The 22398-nt window shown below is 44.4% G+C and overlaps 2 protein-coding genes across 2 annotated transcripts in view; both read right to left on the reverse strand.

Annotated features, from left to right (window-relative positions):
• Nucleotides 1-15451: 15451 nt before the first annotated feature.
• The window catches only part of LOC117508274 (sodium- and chloride-dependent GABA transporter 2-like), a 527846-nt gene continuing 520899 nt past the window's right edge, over nt 15452-22398 (reverse strand). The window contains 2 exon segments of the mRNA XM_034167957.1: nt 15452-15575; nt 18540-18710. Coding sequence (XP_034023848.1) covers nt 15471-15575; nt 18540-18710 — 276 coding nt within the window. The 3' untranslated portion in view covers nt 15452-15470.
• Nucleotides 18824-22398, reverse strand: part of LOC117509074 (sodium- and chloride-dependent GABA transporter 3-like) — a 233564-nt gene continuing 229989 nt past the window's right edge. Inside the window, exon 11 of the mRNA XM_034168880.1 lies at nt 18824-19087. Within this exon, the coding sequence (XP_034024771.1) occupies nt 18824-19087 (264 nt within the window). The remainder of the gene's footprint in view (nt 19088-22398) is intronic.

The raw sequence follows: 22398 nt of genomic DNA on the forward strand, positions 1-22398 counted from the left end.
CTAAAATTATCTTCCTTAACTCAAACTGAAAGCAAATCTCTACAACTTGATATAAATTAATTAAAAATATAAAATCCGGCTTCCTGATGAAGTGGTGTATTGTAGGAGTTTCTGAAAAAGAAGACCTGAAAGTTCAGCTACAATTTGACAGAAAGTACATTTGAGATGAAAGCCTAGATTTAATGTTTTGGTGAAACAAACTTTTGTATTTCTTCATAACTGTTGTACATAAAGTCCAAGACATATTCAGTGATTTGGAAATGTTCATGTTTCCATCCCCTGACTTGTCTAAAGAAAACTGACAATAAAACTGATTATTATTTACAGTTTTTTTTTTTATCAAGCTTTAGAGATTTGCTTTCAGTTTGAGTTTGAGGAAGATAATTTTCAAAACTTTTAGTCTTTATTTTTTGTATTTTTTTTTTTTTTTTTTTTTGTATTTGAAATGGCATAAACAAATTAAAATGTGTGAAATTCCAAGTGTTCCAATACTTTTGGAGGGCACAGTATCCTAACCTTATTGTTGTGTGGGCCGCCAGAAGAGGTACTGCTGGCCCACCACCAAAGGGCGCCCTGCCTGAAGTGCGGGCTTCAGGCACGAGAGGGCGCTGCCGCCATGGACACAGCCGGGAGTGACAGCTGTCACTCATTAATTCCTGACAGCTGTCACACATTCTTCATCATCACACTCCATAAAGACCAGACGTCATCTCCACCTCGTTGCCGAGATATCGTACTTCATTGTAGGTAATATCCTCAGCCTTTTTGTGTTTATCTGTAATCTGTACATTGTGAGTGTTTGCAGGCGTACTGGTTCCTTGTTTTGTGGAAGCTGAGTGAGTGCAGGACGGCACTCTTTTTCTCTGAGGGATCACTGCAAACACATCAGCATATTGAGTGAGAGGTGGAGGTGGCATTCCCACCGTTATTGTTACTGGGTGTACACACACCCACACTTGACTGTCTTTGTTCTCGCCAGCAGTACCAGATCCGACAGTCGGGGACGGTGATCACCTGGGAATTCGGGACTTGGCGGCTCCAGTATTCTCTGGGTTCGGTGGCGGAGGAAATCGTGTGGTTCCGGTTCATCTCAGGACAGACGTCTTCTATCCTCGAGCCTGCCCACACGTCACCTTTGTAATTTGACTGTAATTATATTCTGAGGTTGTCTGTATATTCGTTGTGCACGTTTCACAACATTAAATTGTTACTTTTTGGCTCATCTATTGGCCGTTCATTTGCGCCCCCTGTTGTGGGTCCGTGTCACTACACTTTCTCAACAGGATATCTCGGCCAGCGTCATGGACTCTGAGGGGCGTCGCCCGGTTGTTGAACGACCAATGGGAGAGCAGGGAGTGCAGGCGTCTGCAGGAGACGTGATTGGTGAGCTGCAGCACATTCTCACCGCCTTTATGGCTCGGTTGGATCAAATGACCGAGCAAAACATCCTCCTGAACCGCAGAGTGGAGGCTCTCTCCGCACAGATGGCGGCGAGCGCTCAGGGCGCTGCTGGAGCTCGTCCTCCTGCCGACCCTGTGCAGGATATAAATGTTCCAGTGGTGGTTCAACATCCCCTCCCACCATCCCCTGAAGCATACATAAGCCCTCCTGAGCCATACGGAGGTTGTGTGGAGACGTGCGCGGACTTTCTTATGCAGTGTTCGCTCGTCTTCGCACAACGTCCCGTCATGTACGCGTCAGATGCTAGTAAAATAGCTTATGTGATTGCTCTGCTTCAGGGTAAAGCACGCGCCTGGGCTACGGTGCTCTGGGAACAGAACTCACGGTTGTTATCAGCATACACTGGGTTTGTGGGGGAGTTCAGAACTGTGTTTGATCACCCTAACAGAGGAGAGACCGCTTCAACAGTGCTGCTGTCAATGAGACAGGGACGCGAGAGCGCAGCCGCTTATGCAGTCGACTTCCGCATCGCGGCTGCGAGGTCCGGCTGGAATAACGTTGCGCTTCGCGCCGCCTTCATAAACGGACTGTCGTTGGTTCTGAAGGAGCAGCTGGTAGCTAAGGAGGAACCGCGGGATTTAGATGGGCTTATCGATCTTGTTATACGGTTAGACAATCGGTTGGAGGAACGCCGTCGGGAGCGAGGCGAAGGACGTGACCGGATACGCGCCGCCCCTCTCCCTTCCGGGTTCGAAAAGGCGCTGCCCTCCCCACGCTCCACAGCCACAGCGCTCCGTGGGGCAACAGCTCCCCCAGCTGACGTTGTTAGAGAAACGCACAGGGCCAAAATGAGGAGGCTGATCCATGGAGAGTGTTTTCTCTGCAGCTCAACTGAGCACACACAGAAAAACTGCCCCAAACGGCCAAAACAACAACACTCGCCCTTAGAGACTGGGCTAAGGGGGGGTCATAACATTCAAGTGAGACACACACAGATTGCCACACGACTCCCAGTTACAATCCTGAGCGGGGATTTAACCCTTCAAGCCCCAGCACTGGTGGACACGGGGTCAGAAGGGAGTCTGCTAGACAGCAGATGGGCAATGGAGGTAGGGCTCCCTCTGGTGGCGCTTCCTTCGCCAGTGCAGGTGCGGGCACTAGATGGCACCCTCCTCCCTTTAATCACACACAAGAAACAACCAGTAACTCTGGTGGTGTCTGGAAACCATCGGGAGGAGATTGAGTTTTTTGTAACTCCTTCTACCTCCCGCGTGATTTTGGGCTTCCCATGGATGTTGAAGCACAATCCCCGGATTGATTGGCCGTCTGGGGTGGTGGTTCAGTGGAGCGAAACCTGCCATCGGGTGTGTTTAGGATCCTCGGTTCCCCCCGGTTTACAGGCTAAGGAGGAGGTCAAAGTCCCTCCCAATCTGACGGCAGTGCCGGTTGAGTACCACAATCTTGCTGACGTCTTCAGCAAGGATCTGGCACTCACCCTTCCCCCGCACCGTCCGTACGATTGTGCCATTGATTTGGTTCCAGGCGCTGAGTTTCCGTCCAGCAGGCTGTACAACCTCTCACGACCTGAGCGCGAATCAATGGAGACCTACATCCGGGACTCATTAGCTGCCAGGCTGATCCGGAACTCCACCTCCCCGATGGGGGCAGGTTTCTTTTTTGTGGGCAAGAAAGATGGCGGACTCCGTCCATGCATTGATTTCAGGGGGCTGAATGAGATTACGGTTCGCAACCGATACCCGTTGCCATTGTTGGATTCCGTGTTCACCCCCCTGCATGGAGCCAAAATCTTTACTAAGCTGGATGTTAGAAATGCGTATCACCTGGTTCGGATCCGGAAGGGAGACGAATGGAAGACGGCATTTAACACCCCGTTAGGTCACTTTGAGTACCTGGTCATGCCGTTCGGCCTCACCAACGCCCCCACGACGTTCCAAGCCTTGGTTAACGACGTCTTGCGGGACTTCCTGCACCGATTTGTCTTCGTATATCTGGACGATATTCTCATCTTTTCTCCGGACCCTGAGACCCATGTCCATCATGTCCATCAGGTCCTGCAGTGGTTATTAGAGAACCGACTGTTTGTGAAGGGCGAGAAGTGCGAGTTTCACCGCACGTCTTTGTCCTTCCTGGGGTTTATCATCTCCTCTAACTCCGTTGCCCCTGATCCGGCCAAGGTTGCGGTGGTGAGAGATTGGCCCCAACCAACAAGCCGTAGGAAGCTGCAACAGTTCCTCGGCTTCGCTAATTTCTACAGGAGGTTCATTAAGGGCTACAGTCAGGTAGTTAGCCCCCCTGACAGCCCTGACCTCTCCAAAAGTCCCCTTCACCTGGTCGGATTGGTGCGAAGCCGCGTTCAAGGAGTTGAAACGACGGTTCTCTACTGCGCCAGTTTTGGTGCAGCCCGACCCTAGCCGCCAGTTCGTGGTTGAAGTGGACGCCTCTGACTCAGGGATAGGAGCCGTGCTATCCCAGAGCAGAGAGACCGATAAGGTTCTTCACCCGTGTGCCTACTTTTCTCGCAGGTTGACCCCAGCTGAACGGAACTATGACGTCGGCAATCGAGAACTCCTTGCAGTGAAAGAGGCTCTTGAGGAGTGGAGACACCTGTTGGAGGGAGCGTCTGTGCCATTCACGGTTTTCACTGACCATCGGAACCTGGAGTATATCAGGATCGCCAAGCGGCTGAACCCCAGGCAAGCCCGCTGGTCACTGTTCTTCGGACGTTTTGACTTCCGGATCACCTATCGCCCCGGGACCAAGAACCAGAGATCGGATGCCTTGTCCCGGGTACACGAAGACGAAGTCAAAACGGTGCTGTCGGATCCACCGGTGCCCATCATCCTGGAGTCCACTATCGTGGCCACCCTCACCTGGGATGTGGAGAAGACCGTCCGGGAGGCCCTGGCACGGAGCCCGGACCCCGGACCCCGGAACCGGTCCGAAGAACCGTTTGTACGTCCCACCAGTGGCCAGAGCTGCAGTCTTGGACTTCTGTCACGGTTCCAAGCTCTCCTGTCATCCAGGGGTGCGAAGGACCATAGTAGTTGTCCGGCAGCGCTTCTGGTGGGCGTCTATGGAGGCCGACGTCCGGGAATATATCCAGGCCTGCACCACCTGTGCCAGGGGCAAGGCAGACCATAAAAGGTCCCAAGGACTTCTTCAGCCGTTACCCATGCCTCATCGCCCCTGGTCCCACATCGGCCTGGATTTCGTCACGGGCCTCCCGCCGTCCCAGGGCAACACCACCATCTTCACGATAGTGGACCGATTCTCCAAGTCGGCCCACTTCGTGGCCCTCCCAAAGCTCCCAACAGCACAGGAGACAGCAGACCTCCTGGTCCACCACGTCGTCCATCTGCATGGGATACCCACCGACATCGTCTCAGATCGTGGTCCCCAGTTCTCCTCACACATCTGGAGGAGCTTCTGCAGGGAACTGGGGGCCACCGTGAGCCTCTCGTCCGGGTACCATCCACAGATGAACGGACAGGCAGAGCAGGCCAACCAAGAACTGGAACAGACCCTCCGCTGCATAACATCCGCGCACCCGACGGCCTGGAGTAACCATCTGGCCTGGATCGAGTATGCCCATAACAGCCAGGTGTCTTCTGCCACCGGCCTCTCCCCATTTGAGGTGTTTGGGGTACCAGCCCCCATTATTTCCTGTGGTGGAGGGAGAGGTCGGTGTGCCCTCGGTCCGGGCCCACCTTCGGAGGTGCCGTCGGGTGTGGCGCACCGCCCGTTCTGCCTTGTTGAAGGCCCGGACGAAGGCCAAGACCCATGCAGACCGCCGGCGGTCCCCGGCCCCTGCATACCAGCCCGGGCAGGAGGTGTGGTTGTCAATGAAGGACATCCCTCTACAAGTACAGTCACCAAAACTGATGGACAGGTTCATTGGACCCTTCAAAATCCTCAAGGTCCTCAGCCCTGCCGCAGTGAGCTCCAGCTCCCGCTTCACTGCGGATCCACCCGTGTTCCATGTTTCCAGGATCAAGCCTCACCACACCTCACCCCTCTGTGCTCCCGGTCCGGCGCCGCCTCCTGCCCGGATCATTGATGGGGAGCCGCTTGGACTGGTGCGCCGGCTCCTGGACGTCCATCGAATGGGCCAGGGGGTTCCAATATCTGGTGGACTGGGAAGGGTATGGACCCGAAGAATGCTCCTGGTGAAGAGGAGCTTCATCCTGGATCTGGCCCATGCCTGCCGACTTCTAACCGCCGACACCCCGACAAACCTGGTCGGAGCGGCCAGGAGGCGCCCGTTGAGGGGGGGGGTCCTGTTGTGTGGGCCGCCAGAAAGGTACTGCTGGCCCACCACCAAGGGCGCCCTGCCTGAAGTGCGGGCTTCAGGCACGAGAGGGCGCTGCCGCCACGGACACAGCCGGGAGTGACAGCTGTCACTCATTAATTCCTGACAGCTGTCACACATTCTTCATCATCACACTCCATAAAGACCAGACGTCATCTCCACCTCGTTGCCGAGATACGTACTTCATTGTAGTAATATCCTCAGCCTTTTGTGTTTATCTGTAATCTGTACATTGTGAGTGTTTGCAGGCGTACTGGTTCCTTGTTTTGTGGAAGCTGAGTGAGCGCAGGACGGCACTCTTTTTCTCTGAGGGATCACTGCAAACACATCAGCATATTGAGTGAGAGGTGGAGGTGGCATTCCCACCGTTATTGTTACTGGGTGTACACACACCCACACTTGACTATCTTTGTTCTCGCCAGCAGTACCAGATCCGACAGTTGGGGACGGTGATCACCTGGGAATTCGGGACTTGGCGGCTCCAGTATTCTCTGGGTTCGGTGGCGGAGGAAATCGTGTGGTTCCGGTTCATCTCAGGACAGACGTCTTCTATCCTCGAGCCTGCCCACACGTCACCTTTGTAATTTGACTGTAATTATATTCTGAGGTTGTCTGTATATTCGTTGTGCACGTTTCACAACATTAAATTGTTACTTTTTGGCTCATCTATTGGCCGTTCATTTGCGCCCCCTGTTGTGGTTCCGTGTCACTACACTTTCACAACACTTATGAGTGCAAAATGAGTGTGGTATTATTACTGTTGTGTTTAAGAATGTTTAATTTTCACTGTTGCAGCACTTTGTGTCAAATCATAGTCATATCATATATCATATTGATATGAAAATTCAGTAAGTTATATTTTTTATTATACATTCCAAATCTCTGGTGAAACTCTACTAGTGTTTACTAAGGTACACCTAAATATCTTAAAAGAGAGAGAGAGAGAGAGTAGAGCCACTTAGGTGCCTGGTCTTGAGAACCAGGGATGGTAGGTTGAAAAGCTTTTTTTATCCCATGGGAACTCTCTCTACCCACCTAAGCAGCTCAAGAATATAGACAGCATGTATATAAGTGTCATTTACATGACAATTTATATGACAGTATTGAGATATGATAATTTGGCCTTATTGTACAGCCCTACTGTCAACTAGCTGAAAACTTTGAATTAATTTGCCATCTACATTTAAAAAAATGCTTGAAAGTGGCAGGGGGTTAAGAGGGCTGTAATTAGGGGGTCAACTGAAAACCAAAAAAACAAAAATGCTTAAATAGGTGGGGAGTATGGGGGGAAGAGCCTCTCCAGAAGCTGAAAGGCAGAATAATGAAAATGCTTAAAAAGGTGGGGGGTCTGGTGGAGCAGAGCCCCCCCCCCCCCCCCCCCCCACACACACACACACAAGCTGAAAGGTTTTTGCCATGCTAATGCTCTTGTGAAGCATTTACTGAAAATAAAGTCTGAAGGACACTAAATGGCATGGTGAGATGCTGATGAGCTTCGCTCATTCATGTCCGCGACATATGCATATTACCCAATCATGACACTCAACTGTTTCCAATTAACCTGTTCACCTGTGGAATGTTTCAAACAGGTGTTCTTTGAACATTGGCAATGTAACACAGTGGTAAGCATACAACTGTCCCAGGTTTTTTTGAAATGTGTTGCAGGCATCCATTTCAAAATGAACAAATATTTGCACAAAAACAATAAAGTTTATCAGTTTCAACATTAAATTTCTTGTCTTTGTGGTGTATTCAATTGAATATAGGTTGAAGAGGATTTGCAAATCATTGTATTCTGTTTTTATTTACATTTTACACAACGTCCCAACTTCATTGGAATTGGGGTTGTACTTGAGTATTTTCTCATTCAAGTCGTGAAAATAGTAATGTGATTGGAAAAATATTTTTTAAGAAATCAGTCATTTTGAAACAGCAAGCCTGTTTATGCCCCACTTCCACAATAAGAGCTTGTGTTTCAAACTAAAGGTCTGTGAGGTTGCTGCAGACCTGACAGAATTCATCAGTCTGTCTATCCTTTAATATCCCAGACAGCAGATTCAAATCTGGATATTTCTGTATGCATGTGACCCCAAACCCAGAATTAATATGTTCACAATCTGGACAAAACAGCAGAACTGTCTCAGCAGTGTCTCACTCAGGCCAAAAAAAAAAAAAACAAACAAACAAACAAAAAACCTAGAAAAAAAAATTGAAAAGAAATTTGATTGAATGTGAACACTGTCACAGTGTAAATATTGTCTGCAATAAAGCTTATTGCAGACAAAAAATAATTTTAGAAAATTTAATACAACTGAAAATAGATTAAACATTCAATAAAGAGTTTCCTAAAAGCGAAGAAATTTTTCTATATCAAGACTTAAAAAATATAGTCCAAATGTAAACAGCTGTCCTCTGTATGTCGTACAAATGTTCACATCTAGAACCCGTGGTTCCCCCTGGGTCATGAATCTCAAATTGAAATGAATGAATTTAAAGCACAAAGAGTCAACACCAGAAAGGCTTTTAAAAAATGTGTTTATTTGAAATTTCATGTTAAAATGTCAAACATGATATTTCTGGTTTCATGTTCCAGAATTAACACCCACAAAAAAGAATTCCTGTCTGACAATTCTGCACGACCTCTGGATTAAAAACAGTTTTTTGCATCTGCACTATTTTCCCTAATGGCTAGATGGAGCAAAAATAAAATAACTTCAGACACATAGGTTTTCAACATCAACTTCATCATTATTTGGACAGGTTAACATTTGAAGAAAATTATGTTGCAGATAGTTAGCTCACTACATTTAAGCAAAGTAATGTGTCCAGCATAGCCTAGGCTATATATACTGAAATATTAGTAGGAGATAGTTGCATAAAATTTAACCTATATCAACAGACATTATTATAATCATAAAAAGATACATATGGATATGTCACATAGCTTGACATGGAATGTAATTAAATGTATTTCATTTAATTCTAAGAGGTTCAGGAATGATAATTACTAAATGGGACCCAAAATTGAAAACATTATACTGGGTTAAAAATAAATTAGGTGCAAAACCTTTACTGTTAAGTAACATGTTAATAACAACAATGATGCATTGTTATGCTGCCATTTGCTTCAGATTCAGAACAACACAATTCCAAATAGAAGCATCAATGAAGCTTCTTAATGATCAGTGTACTTATCAGACAGTTGAAACAGAATATTTTATGTGTCCTTTAAGTCTTTACAATGAATGTTTCCATGAATCAGCAATGTGTATATTTTGCAAAATTATTTAATTATTAATGTATGAGACAGCTGTCAGGTCTGCTTTAACAAAAGATGCTATTCCAACAATCAAAATTACAGTAACTCAGTAGGCAGAGATAGGGCCATTTAAATTATATAAAATAATGGATACTGTTGTGTAATGTCACCTGCTCATCTTGTGTCATATGAGATCAAAACCTGGAGTGAACCTTTAATCATTCAGCTTTGAACATCTGTGTTTATCCCAAAGTGCTTAAAAAGAACTAGTGTGTTGCTCATGTGGATCCACAAGCCTGAGAATGGGCAATGTTTATAAAATAGGTAGCTGACATTTTTCAAGGGCGGTAATAAATTGTGCAAAATTTCGAGAATGAGATGGAACGGTGCAGGTTTCCAGAATATTTTTAGAACCTTAGGACTCAACAGTTTTTTGAAGAAGAAATAAACCTTTTTATTTCCTGTTAATTACGCATTTTTTAATGTTAATTTATGTCTTGATGTGTTTATAAATTGTTTAGGTTCATCATATACACACTATTATTATTATTATTATTATTATTATTATTATTATTATTATTATTATTATTATTATTATTATTTTGTCATTTGATTTTAAAATGGACAACAATGGAAATAAGTGTTTACACTTTCTTCTGTCATCCATGTATTTTTAATGTATTTACACTATTACTTACATCAATCAATCAATCAATCAATTTTTTTATATAGCGCCAAATCACAACAAACAGTTGCCCCAAGGTGCTTTATATTGTAAGGCAAGGCCATACAATAATTATGTAAAACCCCAACGGTCAAAACGACCCCCTGTGAGCAAGCACTTGGCTACAGTGGGAAGGAAAAACTCCCTTTTAACAGGAAGAAACCTCCAGCAGAACCAGGCTCAGGGAGGGGCAGTCTTCTGCTGGGACTGGTTGGGGCTGAGGGAGAGAACCAGGAAAAAGACATGCTGTGGAGGGGAGCAGAGATCAATCACTAATGATTAAATGCAGAGTGGTGCATACAGAGCAAAAAGAGAAAGAAACAGTGCATCATGGGAACCCCCCAGCAGTCTACGTCTATAGCAGCATAACTAAGGGATGGTTCAGGGTCACCTGATCCAGCCCTAACTATAAGCTTTAGCAAAAAGGAAAGTTTTAAGCCTAATCTTAAAAGTAGAGAGGGTGTCTGTCTCCCTGATCTGAATTGGGAGCTGGTTCCACAGGAGAGGAGCCTGAAAGCTGAAGGCTCTGCCTCCCATTCTACTCTTACAAACCCTAGGAACTACAAGTAAGCCTGCAGTCTGAGAGCGAAGCGCTCTATTGGGGTGATATGGTACTACGAGGTCCCTAAGATAGATGGGACCTGATTATTCAAAACCTTATAAGTAAGAAGAAGAATTTTAAATTCTATTCTAGAATTAACAGGAAGCCAATGAAGAGAGGCCAATATGGGTGAGATATGCTCTCTCCTTCTAGTCCCCGTCAGTACTCTAGCTGCAGCATTTTGAATTAACTGAAGGCTTTTTAGGGAACTTTTAGGACAACCTGATAATAATGAATTACAATAGTCCAGCCTAGAGGAAATAAATGCATGAATTAGTTTTTCAGCATCACTCTGAGACAAGACCGTTCTGATTTTAGAGATATTGCGTAAATGCAAAAAAGCAGTCCTACATATTTGTTTAATATGCGCTTTGAATGACATATCCTGATCAAAAATGACTCCAAGATTTCTCACAGTATTACTAGAGGTCAGGGTAATGCCATCCAGAGTAAGGATCTGGTTAGACACCATGTTTCTAAGATTTGTGGGGCCAAGTACAATAACTTCAGTTTTATCTGAGTTTAAAAGCAAGAAATTAGAGGTCATCCATGTCTTTATGTCTGTAAGACAATCCTGCAGTTTAGCTAATTGGTGTGTGTCCTCTGGCTTCATGGATAGATAAAGCTGGGTATCAGCTGCGTAACAATGAAAATTTAAGCAATACCGTCTAATAATACTGCCTAAGGGAAGCATGTATAAAGTGAATAAAATTGGTCCTAGCACAGAACCTTGTGGAACTCCATAATTAACTTTAGTCTGTGAAGAAGATTCCCCATTTACATGAACAAATTGTAATCTATTAGACAAATATGATTCAAACCACCGCAGCGCAGTGCCTTTAATACCTATGTCATGCTCTAATCTCTGTAATAAAATTTTATGGTCAACAGTATCAAAAGCAGCACTGAGGTCTAACAGAACAAGCACAGAGATGAGTCCACTGTCCGAGGCCATAAGAAGATCATTTGTAACCTTCACTAATGCTGTTTCTGTACTATGATGAATTCTAAAACCTGACTGAAACTCTTCAAATAGACCATTCCTCTGCAGATGATCAGTTAGCTGTTTTACAACTACCCTTTCAAGAATTTTTGAGAGAAAAGGAAGGTTGGAGATTGGCCTATAATTAGCTAAGATAGCTGGGTCAAGTGATGGCTTTTTAAGTAATGGTTTAATTACTGCCACCTTAAAAGCCTGTGGTACATAGCCAACTAACAAAGATAGATTGATCATATTTAAGATCGAAGCATTAAATAATGGTAGGGCTTCCTTGAGCAGCCTGGTAGGAATGGGGTCTAATAAACATGTTGATGGTTTGGATGAAGTAACTAATGAAAATAACTCAGACAGAACAATCAGAGAGAAAGAGTCTAACCAAATACCGGCATCACTGAAAGCAGCCAAAGATAACGATACATCTTTGGGATGGTTATGAGTAATTTTTTCTCTAATAGTTAAAATTTTGTTAGCAAAGAAAGTCATGAAGTCATTACTAGTTAAAGTTAATGGAATACTCAGCTTAATAGAGCTCTGACTCTTTGTCAGCCTGGCTACAGTGCTGAAAAGAAACCTGGGGTTGTTCTTATTTTCTTCAATTAGTGATGAGTAGAAAGATGTCCTAGCTTTACGGAGGGCTTTTTTATAGAGCAACAGACTCTTTTTCCAGGCTAAGTGAAGATCTTCTAAATTAGTGAGACGCCATTTCCTCTCCAACTTACGGGTTATCTGCTTTAAGCTACGAGTTTGTGAGTTATACCACAGAGTCAGGCACTTCTGATTTAAAGCTCTCTTTTTTAGAGGAGCTACAGCATCCAAAGTTGTCTTCAATGAGGATGTAAAACTATTGACGAGATACTCTATCTCACTTACAGAGTTTAGGTAGCTACTCTGCACTGTGTTGGTATATGGCATTAGAGAACATAAAGAAGGAATCATATCCTTAAACCTAGTTACAGCGCTTTCTGAAAGACTTCTAGTGTAATGAAACTTATTCCCCACTGCTGGGTAGTCCATCAGAGTAAATGTAAATGTTATTAAGAAACATTATGTTTTATTATGTTATTACATTGTACTTACTACATAAAATCACTCACACAGGCACTCATACGTTTAGTTTACCACCCCCTGATGGATTGGCTTGTGAGTCCAGAATGTAAATATCAATATCAATTGTTCAGTGTTATTAGCTAATTATTGGTCCTATCAATATTCCATTTAGGCACCATTCATCTTTGACCCAAATGACAAATGTCGCCTCTCGACAGTTTGTGTGTGATCAAATCTGCACCCATGCAGGCAGGCGCGCATGCACGCATGAGCGCATACACGCACGCACGCACAAAACACAAAACACAAGGGAAGCACTTTATAGGAGCAAAGCAATGACAGAATGTAAGAAAAGTGTTTCCCTCTGTGTGCTGTCCACTGTACATCAATGAGTATTTGCACACACGAGTATGTGAGTACCAGTTATGTGCACCCCTAACGTGTTGCCCATGGGGATCCACGGGCTCTAGATTGGATAGTGTTTATAAAACATGTAGCTGACATTTTTCAAGGATGCCAACAAATTAAGCAAAGCTTGTATAATGAGTTGGAAAGGCATGTGATGCCAGAATGTTTTTAGAACCTTAGGACTCAACAATTTTTAGAAGAGGAACTCAACCCTTTTATTTCCTGTTAATTGTACACATATAATTTTTTAATGTTAATTTACTGTCTTTATTTATAAATCGGTTAGGTTTTTTGTTAGCATATAAACACTATTATTACTATTATTTTATTTTATTTTCACTTCTATTTTTTCATTTGATTTTTGAATGGACCATAATGGAAATGTTTTCATTTTCTTGTGTCAACAATGTATTTTAACATATTTACAATTATATTATGTACTTTCATTGAACTTAATAAATAAAATCACTCACTGCACTCACACTTTTAATACATAGATAACTTACTGCCCGCTGCTCGAATAGCATGTGAGTCCAGAAAGTAGTTAGCAACATCCATTGTTCAATGTTGTTAGCTAATATACGTTGCTTTTCCAAAAATATTAGTCACATCAACACTCTGTTTTTACAGTGTTCATCCTTGATCCAAAATACATAAGCCTACCAAACAGCAAATGTCACATCTTCAGAGTTTCTCTGTATTGAAGTTACAGTGAGGAAAATAAGTATTTGAACACCCCGCAATTTTGCAAGTTCTCCTACTTAGAAATCATGGAGGGGTCTGAAATTTTGTATGATTTTTTAATAATTTATTTGTATGTTACTGCTGCAAATAAGTATTTGAACACCTACCAACCAGCAAGAATGCAAGAATTCTGGCTCACACAGACCTGTTAATTTTTGTTTAAGAAGCCCTCTTATTCTGCACTCTTTACCTGTATTAACTGCACCTGTTTGAACTTGTTGCCTGTATAAAAGACACCTGTTCACACACTCAATCAATCACACTTCAACCTGTCCACCATAGCCAAGACCAAAGAGCTGTCTAAGGACACCAGGGACAAAACTGTAGACCTGCATAAGGCTGGGATGGACTACAGGACAACAGGCAAGCAGCTTGGTAGAAGACAACAACTGTTATGATTATTTATTAGAAAGTGGAAGAAACACAAAATGACTGTCAGTCTCCCTCAGTCTGGGATTCCATGCAAGATCTCACTTTGTGGGGTAAGGATGATTCTGAGAAAGCTCAGAACTACACAGGAGGACCTGGTCAATGACCTGAAGAGAGCTGGGACCACAGTCACAAAGATTACATTAGTGATGAGGACAACCCCAAGAAAACCATCCCAACCATGAAGCATGGGGGTGGAAACATCATACTCTGGGGGTGCTCTTCTGCAAAGGGGACAGGACAACTGCACCGTATTGAAGGGAGGATGGATGGGGTCATGTATTGCGAGATTTTGTCAAACAACCTCCTTCCCTCAGTAAGAGCACTGAAGATGGTTCATGGCTGGGTCTTCCAGCATGACAATGACCCCAAACACACAGCCAGGGCAACTAAGGAGGGGCTTTGTAAGAAGTATTTCAAGGTCCTGGAGTGGCCTGGCCAGTCTCCAGACCCGAACTCAATAGAAAATCTTTGGAGGGAGTTGAAACTCCAAACCTGAAAGATTTAGAGAAGATCTGTATGGAGGAGTGGACCAAAATCCCTGCTGCAGTGTGTGCAAACCTGGTGAAAAACTACAGGAAATGTTTGACCTCTGTAATTGCAAACAAAGGCTACTGTACCAAATATTAACATTGATTTTCACAGGTGTTCAAATAATTTGCAGCAGTAACATACAAATAAATTATTTTAAAAATCATACATTGTGATTTCCGAATTTTTTTTTTTTTAGATTACGTCTCTCACAGTGGACATGCACCTAAGATGAAAATTTCAGACCCCTCCATGATTTCTAAGTGGGAGAACTTGCAAAACCGCAGGGTGTTCAAATACTTATTTTACTCACTGTACATACACACATACACACACGCACACACACGCGCACACGCATGCACGCTGTAAGCAGGTGCTTTTAATTTGACAAAAACAAGATGATAGCGGAAGACATTAAAACCACTAGACATTTCACTCATGGTACCAACATGAGACTGAAGTTACTCATGGTAAGAGCAACATAACACTTAACTAAACTGACTTAACCAATTGAACTACGAAAGCATCATAAATCAATAACACTAACAACACCGTTACAACATTAAATAACTTTTAACATTTAAAACCTCAAAACCCCAAACTCCCATGGTGCATTGCAGCACAATGTCCATTGTTTAATGGTTAGCTCAAATTGCTAATTTCTCCAAAAACATTTGTCCTATCAACTTTCTGTTTTTGCAGCGTTCATCCTTGGCCCAAAATACATAAGTATACCAAACGGCAAATGTCAGCTCTCCTCTGTTTTTGCATGATTGAAGCCATACACATGCACACACACACACAGAGGCAACTTTGATATTATAATATGGAATTGAGTGTCCACCTGCATGACAAAGGGTAAATAAACACCTCTCCTTCCGAGGTCTGTTTGGGCTAAGGTGTAAAAACTGATAACTGCAGTAAGACAAGGAACACTCTCATTGCTCAAAAACAGAAAACCATCAAAGTCTGATAATGATCACTTAATTGTTCACATCAGGTGGTGATGGGCTCGTTCAAAGTTTCTCCAGGCATTTGCTCGAGCTCGGCTTCTTTCCTTTGGGTCATTGAGGGGTCAGGCTGGCACAGCACATGGAAACGCTAACAAGTGGAGAAAAATATGAAATTAAATTAAACACATTCAAACTTTCTACTTACTTGCAAAAATATTTTGATCAATTTATAAGAAATACTCGTATGGCCTGAATTTATTCAGGTTTTCACAGTAATTTTTTATTATTGAGTTCAATTAAGTTCATTCAAATTCATGTATACAGGTCCAAATCACCGATGCGATGAGGAAAGCTCCTGCCGTGGTTTTTGAGTTTTGGCAGAAACCTTAAGCAGACCACACTCAGTGGGGTGACCATCTTGTTTAGTTGTACTAAATTAGGGAAAACAACAACACAGAATTTACACCTGTCTATTATGTTGTCATATTTTGGGCAGTACAAGATCAATAAACAAATAAACTTGAATTACTCTTAAATAGGACTTAAATCGAGAAAAGAAAATCAGATTTTATTTATTTTAATTGGAACAACTGATATTCCAGTCTTCTGTCATGGGGAGCGGGAGCAAAACATTTCTTGCCACAATTTGAGGTTGTGGCAGCACGGTGGCTTAGTGATTAGCACTGTTGCACAGCAAGAAGGTCCTTGGATCACTTCCCGCCTGGATCTTTTCTGTGTGGAGTTTGCATGTTCTCCCCATGTCTGCTACATATTAGACCCTGTAAGGATCATGTTTGTGATGGACTTTATTGGAAATGCATTTACTTGTCCAATACAGGACAAAAATGTCATAAGACCATAAATTTTATCAATCATTATCTGGGAAAATACAACTTTGCAGCAGTGATGATTTAGGTCTGTCAAAACTTTCCATCGGAGCCTTAGGGGTTAGCACTGTTGCCTCACAGCATGAAGGTCATGGGATTGTATCCCTCCTGGTCCTGATGCATATATCCTGCATGCTTTACACACCACTCACTCACTCATTTTCAACCGCTTACTCCAATGAAGTGTTGTGGGGGGCTGAAACCTATCCCAGCAGTCACAGAGCACAAGGGGGGAACACCCTGGACAGGATGCCACCCTGGACAGGACACCAGTCTGTCAAAGGGTCACATATTGACAAACAAACACATTCACACCCAATCTACCAATAGCCAATCCACCTATCCTGTGTGTCTTTGGATGTGGGAGGAAGCCGGAGCACCCGGAGAGAACCCATTCAAACTCCACACAGAAAAGCCACAGGTGGGAATCAAACCCATGACCTTCTCGCTGTGAGGCAACAGTGCTCACCACGAAGCCACCGTGCTGCCCACTTTACATGCCACAGTATTTGTAAATGTATGACTAAATATACATATGTCTGTAATGATGGATTTGACAATTAATGAGTTGTGTGACTTCATTTAGAAGTCATTCATACCAGTCAACAACAATCTGCTTCATGCACACTTAATTCAATCAGATCTTAGAAGCTATGCAGTGTCGGTCCTGATTAGGACGTGGATGGGAAACCTGTGAGAAAATCCCTGGGTCTGTGTGTGCAATTTAAGTCAAACTGGAGATGTGTCAGGAATGCCATCCTTCTGTAAAATTTGTGCCAAAACCCAACGGTCATCTACACTGGATCCACTGCCCCTGAACTAATGGGAGCAGCTGAAAGACAAGAACACATAAAACAATGCCAAATATTTTGTTGATGAGTAAGCTTTTGACAGGCTCCAGCTCCCTGTGACCATAATTGGAATAAGTGGGTATAGAAAATGAAAGAATGTATGCTTTAGATTATCCATCTGGGCTTTTTGTTGCTGAAATATATATATATAAAAAAAATAAATAAGTGTGTTCCACAAATTAGCATCAATTCAAATATAGCACAATGCTAAAATACCTTCAGCCCCAAGAGCATTGTCTTTATAATTTGCAGTTGTTTAAGTGGTATCCCAGTGGAAAGTACATACATATAATTATACATTTATTGTTATTTACATTAATTATTAAGATCCTCTTACTTACAGTTTGTACATCTTCAATAAAGCCCCTCCATCAATCAGAAAATCAATCATTAACAACATTTATGTTTATGAGCTTTTGACAAGAGTGGAAGTTAGCTTTGAGTTAGCGGAAGTTACCATGCATGCTGACATATGAAAATGTCTTGTAAATAACTCTAGTGGTGTTAACAGGTTACAAAAACAGTGTTTTCAGTCTTAGAAGTGTTTATTTCTCACTATCTTTTACATAATATATGCCAAAGACATTATAACACACAAACGAAAGAGTTTGCAGCTAGCTACCAGCCTGCAATGTCACCACGCTAACGGTGCAAAATGTCTTGCTAAATCACTTCAGAGGTGTTATTAGGTTCCAAAAACAGCGTTTTCAGTTTTAGAAATGTTTATTTCTCACTAGCTTTTACAGAGTATATGACATTATATAAACACATAAATGAAAGTTTTTAGAGAGATCTGCCACTGACGTCACTGTACAACTCTACTCTGATTAGCTGTCACCTCCTCCACTCAAAAAAACAAAAAACAAAAAAAACAACAACAAAAAAAACCCAGAACAGATTGAAAGAGAATGTGACATTTTAATCTCATAAAATTTCTTTTAAAATAGGTCAAGGTTAGCCATCTTTGAAATTGGGTGTGTGTCCCAAGAATGTTCTCTGTGAATTTGAAGACTCTGGCAGTAATAGGACTGGATTTATGCTGAACACAGACAGACGGATGGACGGACTCAGTCTTTGCAATACCCGATGGCCATATTAGATGGCCTTAGGTAAAAATGGCCAAAACTTAATCTTCTGTGCTTTTGTGAAAGAAAGAATATAAAGCACATTTCATTAAGCAATTTTTTTTTTAACCATTATGGGCCCAGAAAAATCATTAATATGAGTCGGATGTGACTGTAAGTTCATGGATTCATGCATGGAAGTTAAAGGAATTCAATGGCATTTGCCTCAAAAAATCTGCTGTATTGCTTACAATTTTATATATTTAATCATATTTACATTTAGCAATAAATACATTTTTGGCTGTCCTACCTGACTCAGGGTTCCGCTCCCAGTGCACAGTTTATAGAGAGCCCATCCCGGCACACACAGGATGGAGGAGAGTGCCAGTATCCAGCCCAGCACGTAGGCCCATGTCGGATACACGTACCAGTGATTAAAGGTCAGAGGCTGATACTTAACTAAGGAACATATAAATGTACCCTGAAAAGACAAAAAATAGAGATTTCAGTGATCAGTAATCCAAAGATGACATCTGAACAATGAAAGTCCAACATACCAGTGCAAACAAAGGTGTGAGGTAACACCAGCAGATTTTAAAGAATGGATTTGGGTGCACCCCCGCCATGTCCTTTATGATGACACAAATCCGCTCTGCACCTTGATTGACAGGGTTTAATAAAAAATATATATATACCATCACAAAACTCCATTTTATCTGTAATCCTCAAGGTTATTTGTGTAGGTGTCATCTCACCAAATACCCAGCCCAGTGCCAAACATTCAAACACGCAGAGAAAGAGCACGCAGACTCCATTGCAGGCATAGTAGTCAAACATCTGGAACATGTACATTCCTCCCTGGAAACAGAAATCTGTGCTCAGTTCACCATGGGGTAACTTTTATTATTATTTGCATTAAACGATCTTCAGCAACTTTATTATCTGTGTTTTGACATATAAATGTTACTAATTATCATGTGGGCGGTATGGTGGATTAGTCATTACCACTGTTGCCTTACATCAAGGAGGTCATGGGATTGTTTCCCAGCTGTGCCTTTCTTCTTAAAAAAAAAACACTTTATTTTCCTATTTTCACATTTAATTGAACATACATAACAGACCAACAACAGAACAACAAAAAATACAACTGTAAATATCCAGTTGACCCTGAACCATCCCTTAGTTATGCTGCTATAGACGTAGACTGCTGGGGGGTTCCCATGATGCACTGTTTCTTTCTCTTTTTGCTCTGTATGCACCACTCTGCATTTAATCATTAGTGATCGATCTCTGCTCCCCTCCACAGCATGTCTTTTTCCTGGTTCTCTCCCTCAGCCCCAACCAGTCCCAGCAGAAGACTGCCCCTCCCTGAGCCTGGTTCTGCTGGAGGTTTCTTCCTGTTAAAAGGGAGTTTTTCCTTCCCACTGTAGCCAAGTGCTTGCTCACAGGGGGTCGTTTTGACCGTTGGGGTTTTACATAATTATTGTATGGCCTTGCCTTACAATATAGAGTGCCTTGGGGCAACTGTTTGTTGTGATTTGGCGCTATATAAAAAAAATTGATTGATTGATTGACTCCGAGGGGCGTCAACCCAAGCTTGAACAGCCAATGGAAGAACCAGGAGCGCAGGCGTCAGCAGGAGGCGTGTTGAGTGAGCTGCAGCAGATCTTAACCGCCTTCACGGCTCGGTTAGACTTAGTGACCGAGCAGAATGTCCTCCTTAATCGGAGGGTGGAGGCTCTCACCGCCAGGGTGGAAGCGCACGAGCAGGGCGCTGCTGCAGCCGCTCCTCTGGCTGGTCCTGGGCCTGTATCAGACGTTCCACTGGTCATTCAACGAACCCCCCCACCGTCCCCTGAAGCATACATAAGCCCTCCGGAACCGTACGGGGGCTGTGTCGAGACGTGCGCGGACTTCCTCATGCAGTGTTCGCTCGTCTTTTCACAGCGCCCTGTCATGTACGCATCAGACGCTAGCCGGGTGGCTTATGTGATCAATTTGCTTCGAGGAGAGGCACGCGCATGGGCTACGGCGCTTTGGGAGCAGAATTCACAGCTCCTAACGTCTTATACTGGGTTTGTACGGGAGTTCAAACAAGTGTTTGATCATCCCAACAGAGGCGAGACCGCTTCGAACGTGCTGCTGTCGATGAGACAGGGGCACCGTAGCGCAGCCGAGTATGCAGTCGACTTCCGCATCGCGGCAGCGAGGTCCGGCTGGAATAACGTTGTGCTCCGCGCCGCCTTTGTAAATGGACTGTCACCGGTCCTCAAGGAGCACCTACTGGCTAAGGAGGAACCGCGGGATTTTGACGGGCTTATTGATTTAGTTATACACTTAGACAACCGCTTAAACGAGCATCGTCGGGAGCAGGCCGGGGGCGTGACGTCGTCCCCACGCTTCACTGCCAGAGAGCTCCGTGTGGCTACAGCTCCCCCTGCTGAGGAGGCTATGGACACGAGCAGGGCCAAAGTAAAAACAAACATCAGACAAAGGAGACTGGCCGGCGGGGAGTGTTTTATCTGCGGCTCATGTGAGCACATGCAGAGGGACTGCCCTAAACGGTCAAACTACAACGCCCATCCTTAGAAACTGGGCTAAGGGTGGGCCATAATACGCACGCGGGAAAACCCCGCAAATCTGCACGAATCCCAGTAACAATCCTGAGTCGGGATTTAACCCTTCATGCCCCAGCACTATTAGACACAGGGTCGGAAGGGAATCTGATGGACAGCAGATGGGCAAAGGAAGTAGGGCTCCCCCTGGTGGCTCTGCCGGCACCATTGCAGGTGCGAGCACTAGACGGCACCCTGCTTCCATTAATCACACATCAGACTCAACCAATGACTTTGGTTGTGTCTGGGAATCACAGGGAGGAGATAGTGTTCCACGTCACACCATCTACTTCCCGAGTGATTTTGGGCTTTCCATGGATGGTGAAGCACAATTGTTGTGTGGGCCGCTGAAGAGGAGGTACTGCTGGCCCACCACCACCAGAGGGCGCCCTGCCTGGAGTGCGGGCTCCAGGCACCAGAGGGCGCTGCCGCATCATGGGAGTAGCCTGGGTGACAGCTGTCACCCATCACCAGACACAGCTGTTCCACTCAGCACAGAGGTATATCAGGAGGACGGCGTCTCCACCTCAGTGCCGAGATATCGCCTAAGACTAAGGTAGTATTCTCTGCATTTATATATTGCATAACCAGCTAAACCTGTTAAACCTTTTCAGGACTGGTGACTACAGATAGCTTCATTGTTTGGATAAGTACTCACCTTCCTGCTGTTCTTTGACAAGAGGTGGAGGCGGCTTCTCTCCTCTCCGTTACTGGGTGCGGTCATCCACGCCTGTGTGTTGTTGCTCTCTCCTGCCAGCAGTACCGGATCCGACGAGCGGAGGCAGTGGCCACCTGGGAATTCGGGACTTGGCGGTTCCAGTATTTCCAGGGTTCGGTGGCAGAGGAGATCTGGGTGGTTCCGGTTCGACTGAGACGGACGTCTCCTACCTTCGAGCCTGCCCACACGACACCAGCGGATTCGACCCCAAATTATGTTTGTTATATTAATTGTGCTTGTTTCACAGAAGTAAATCTTGTTATTTACCTTCTCCATTGTCCGTTCATTGCGCCCCCTGTTGTGGGTCCGTGTTCCTACACTTTCACAACAACAATCCCCGGATTGATTGGCCATCTGGGGTTGTGACGCAGTGGAGCGAAACCTGCCACCGGGAGTGCCTAGGATCCTCGGTTCCTCCCGGCACTACGGCTAATGAGGAGGTCAAAGTCCCCCCCAATCTATCGGCGGTGCCAAAGGAGTACCATGAACTTGCTGATGTTTTCAGCAAAGATCTGGCGCTCACTCTTCCCCCGCACCGACCGTATGATTGTGCCATCGATTTGGTCCCGGGCGCTGAATACCCGTCCAGCAGGCTGTACAACCTCTCACGTCCGGAACGCGAATCAATGGAGACCTACATCCGGGACTCCTTAGCTGCCGGGCTGATCCGAAACTCCACCTCCCCGATGGGTGCTGGTTTCTCTTTTGTGGGCAAGAAAGACGGCGGACTCCATCCATGCATTGAATACAGAGGGCTGAACGAGATCACGGTTCGCAACCGATACCCGTTGCCCCTGTTGGATTCTGTGTTTACGCCCCTGCATGGAGCCCAAATT

Source organism: Thalassophryne amazonica, chromosome 4, assembly GCF_902500255.1.
Source record: "Thalassophryne amazonica chromosome 4, fThaAma1.1, whole genome shotgun sequence".
Classification (NCBI taxonomy): Eukaryota; Metazoa; Chordata; class Actinopteri; order Batrachoidiformes; family Batrachoididae; genus Thalassophryne; species Thalassophryne amazonica.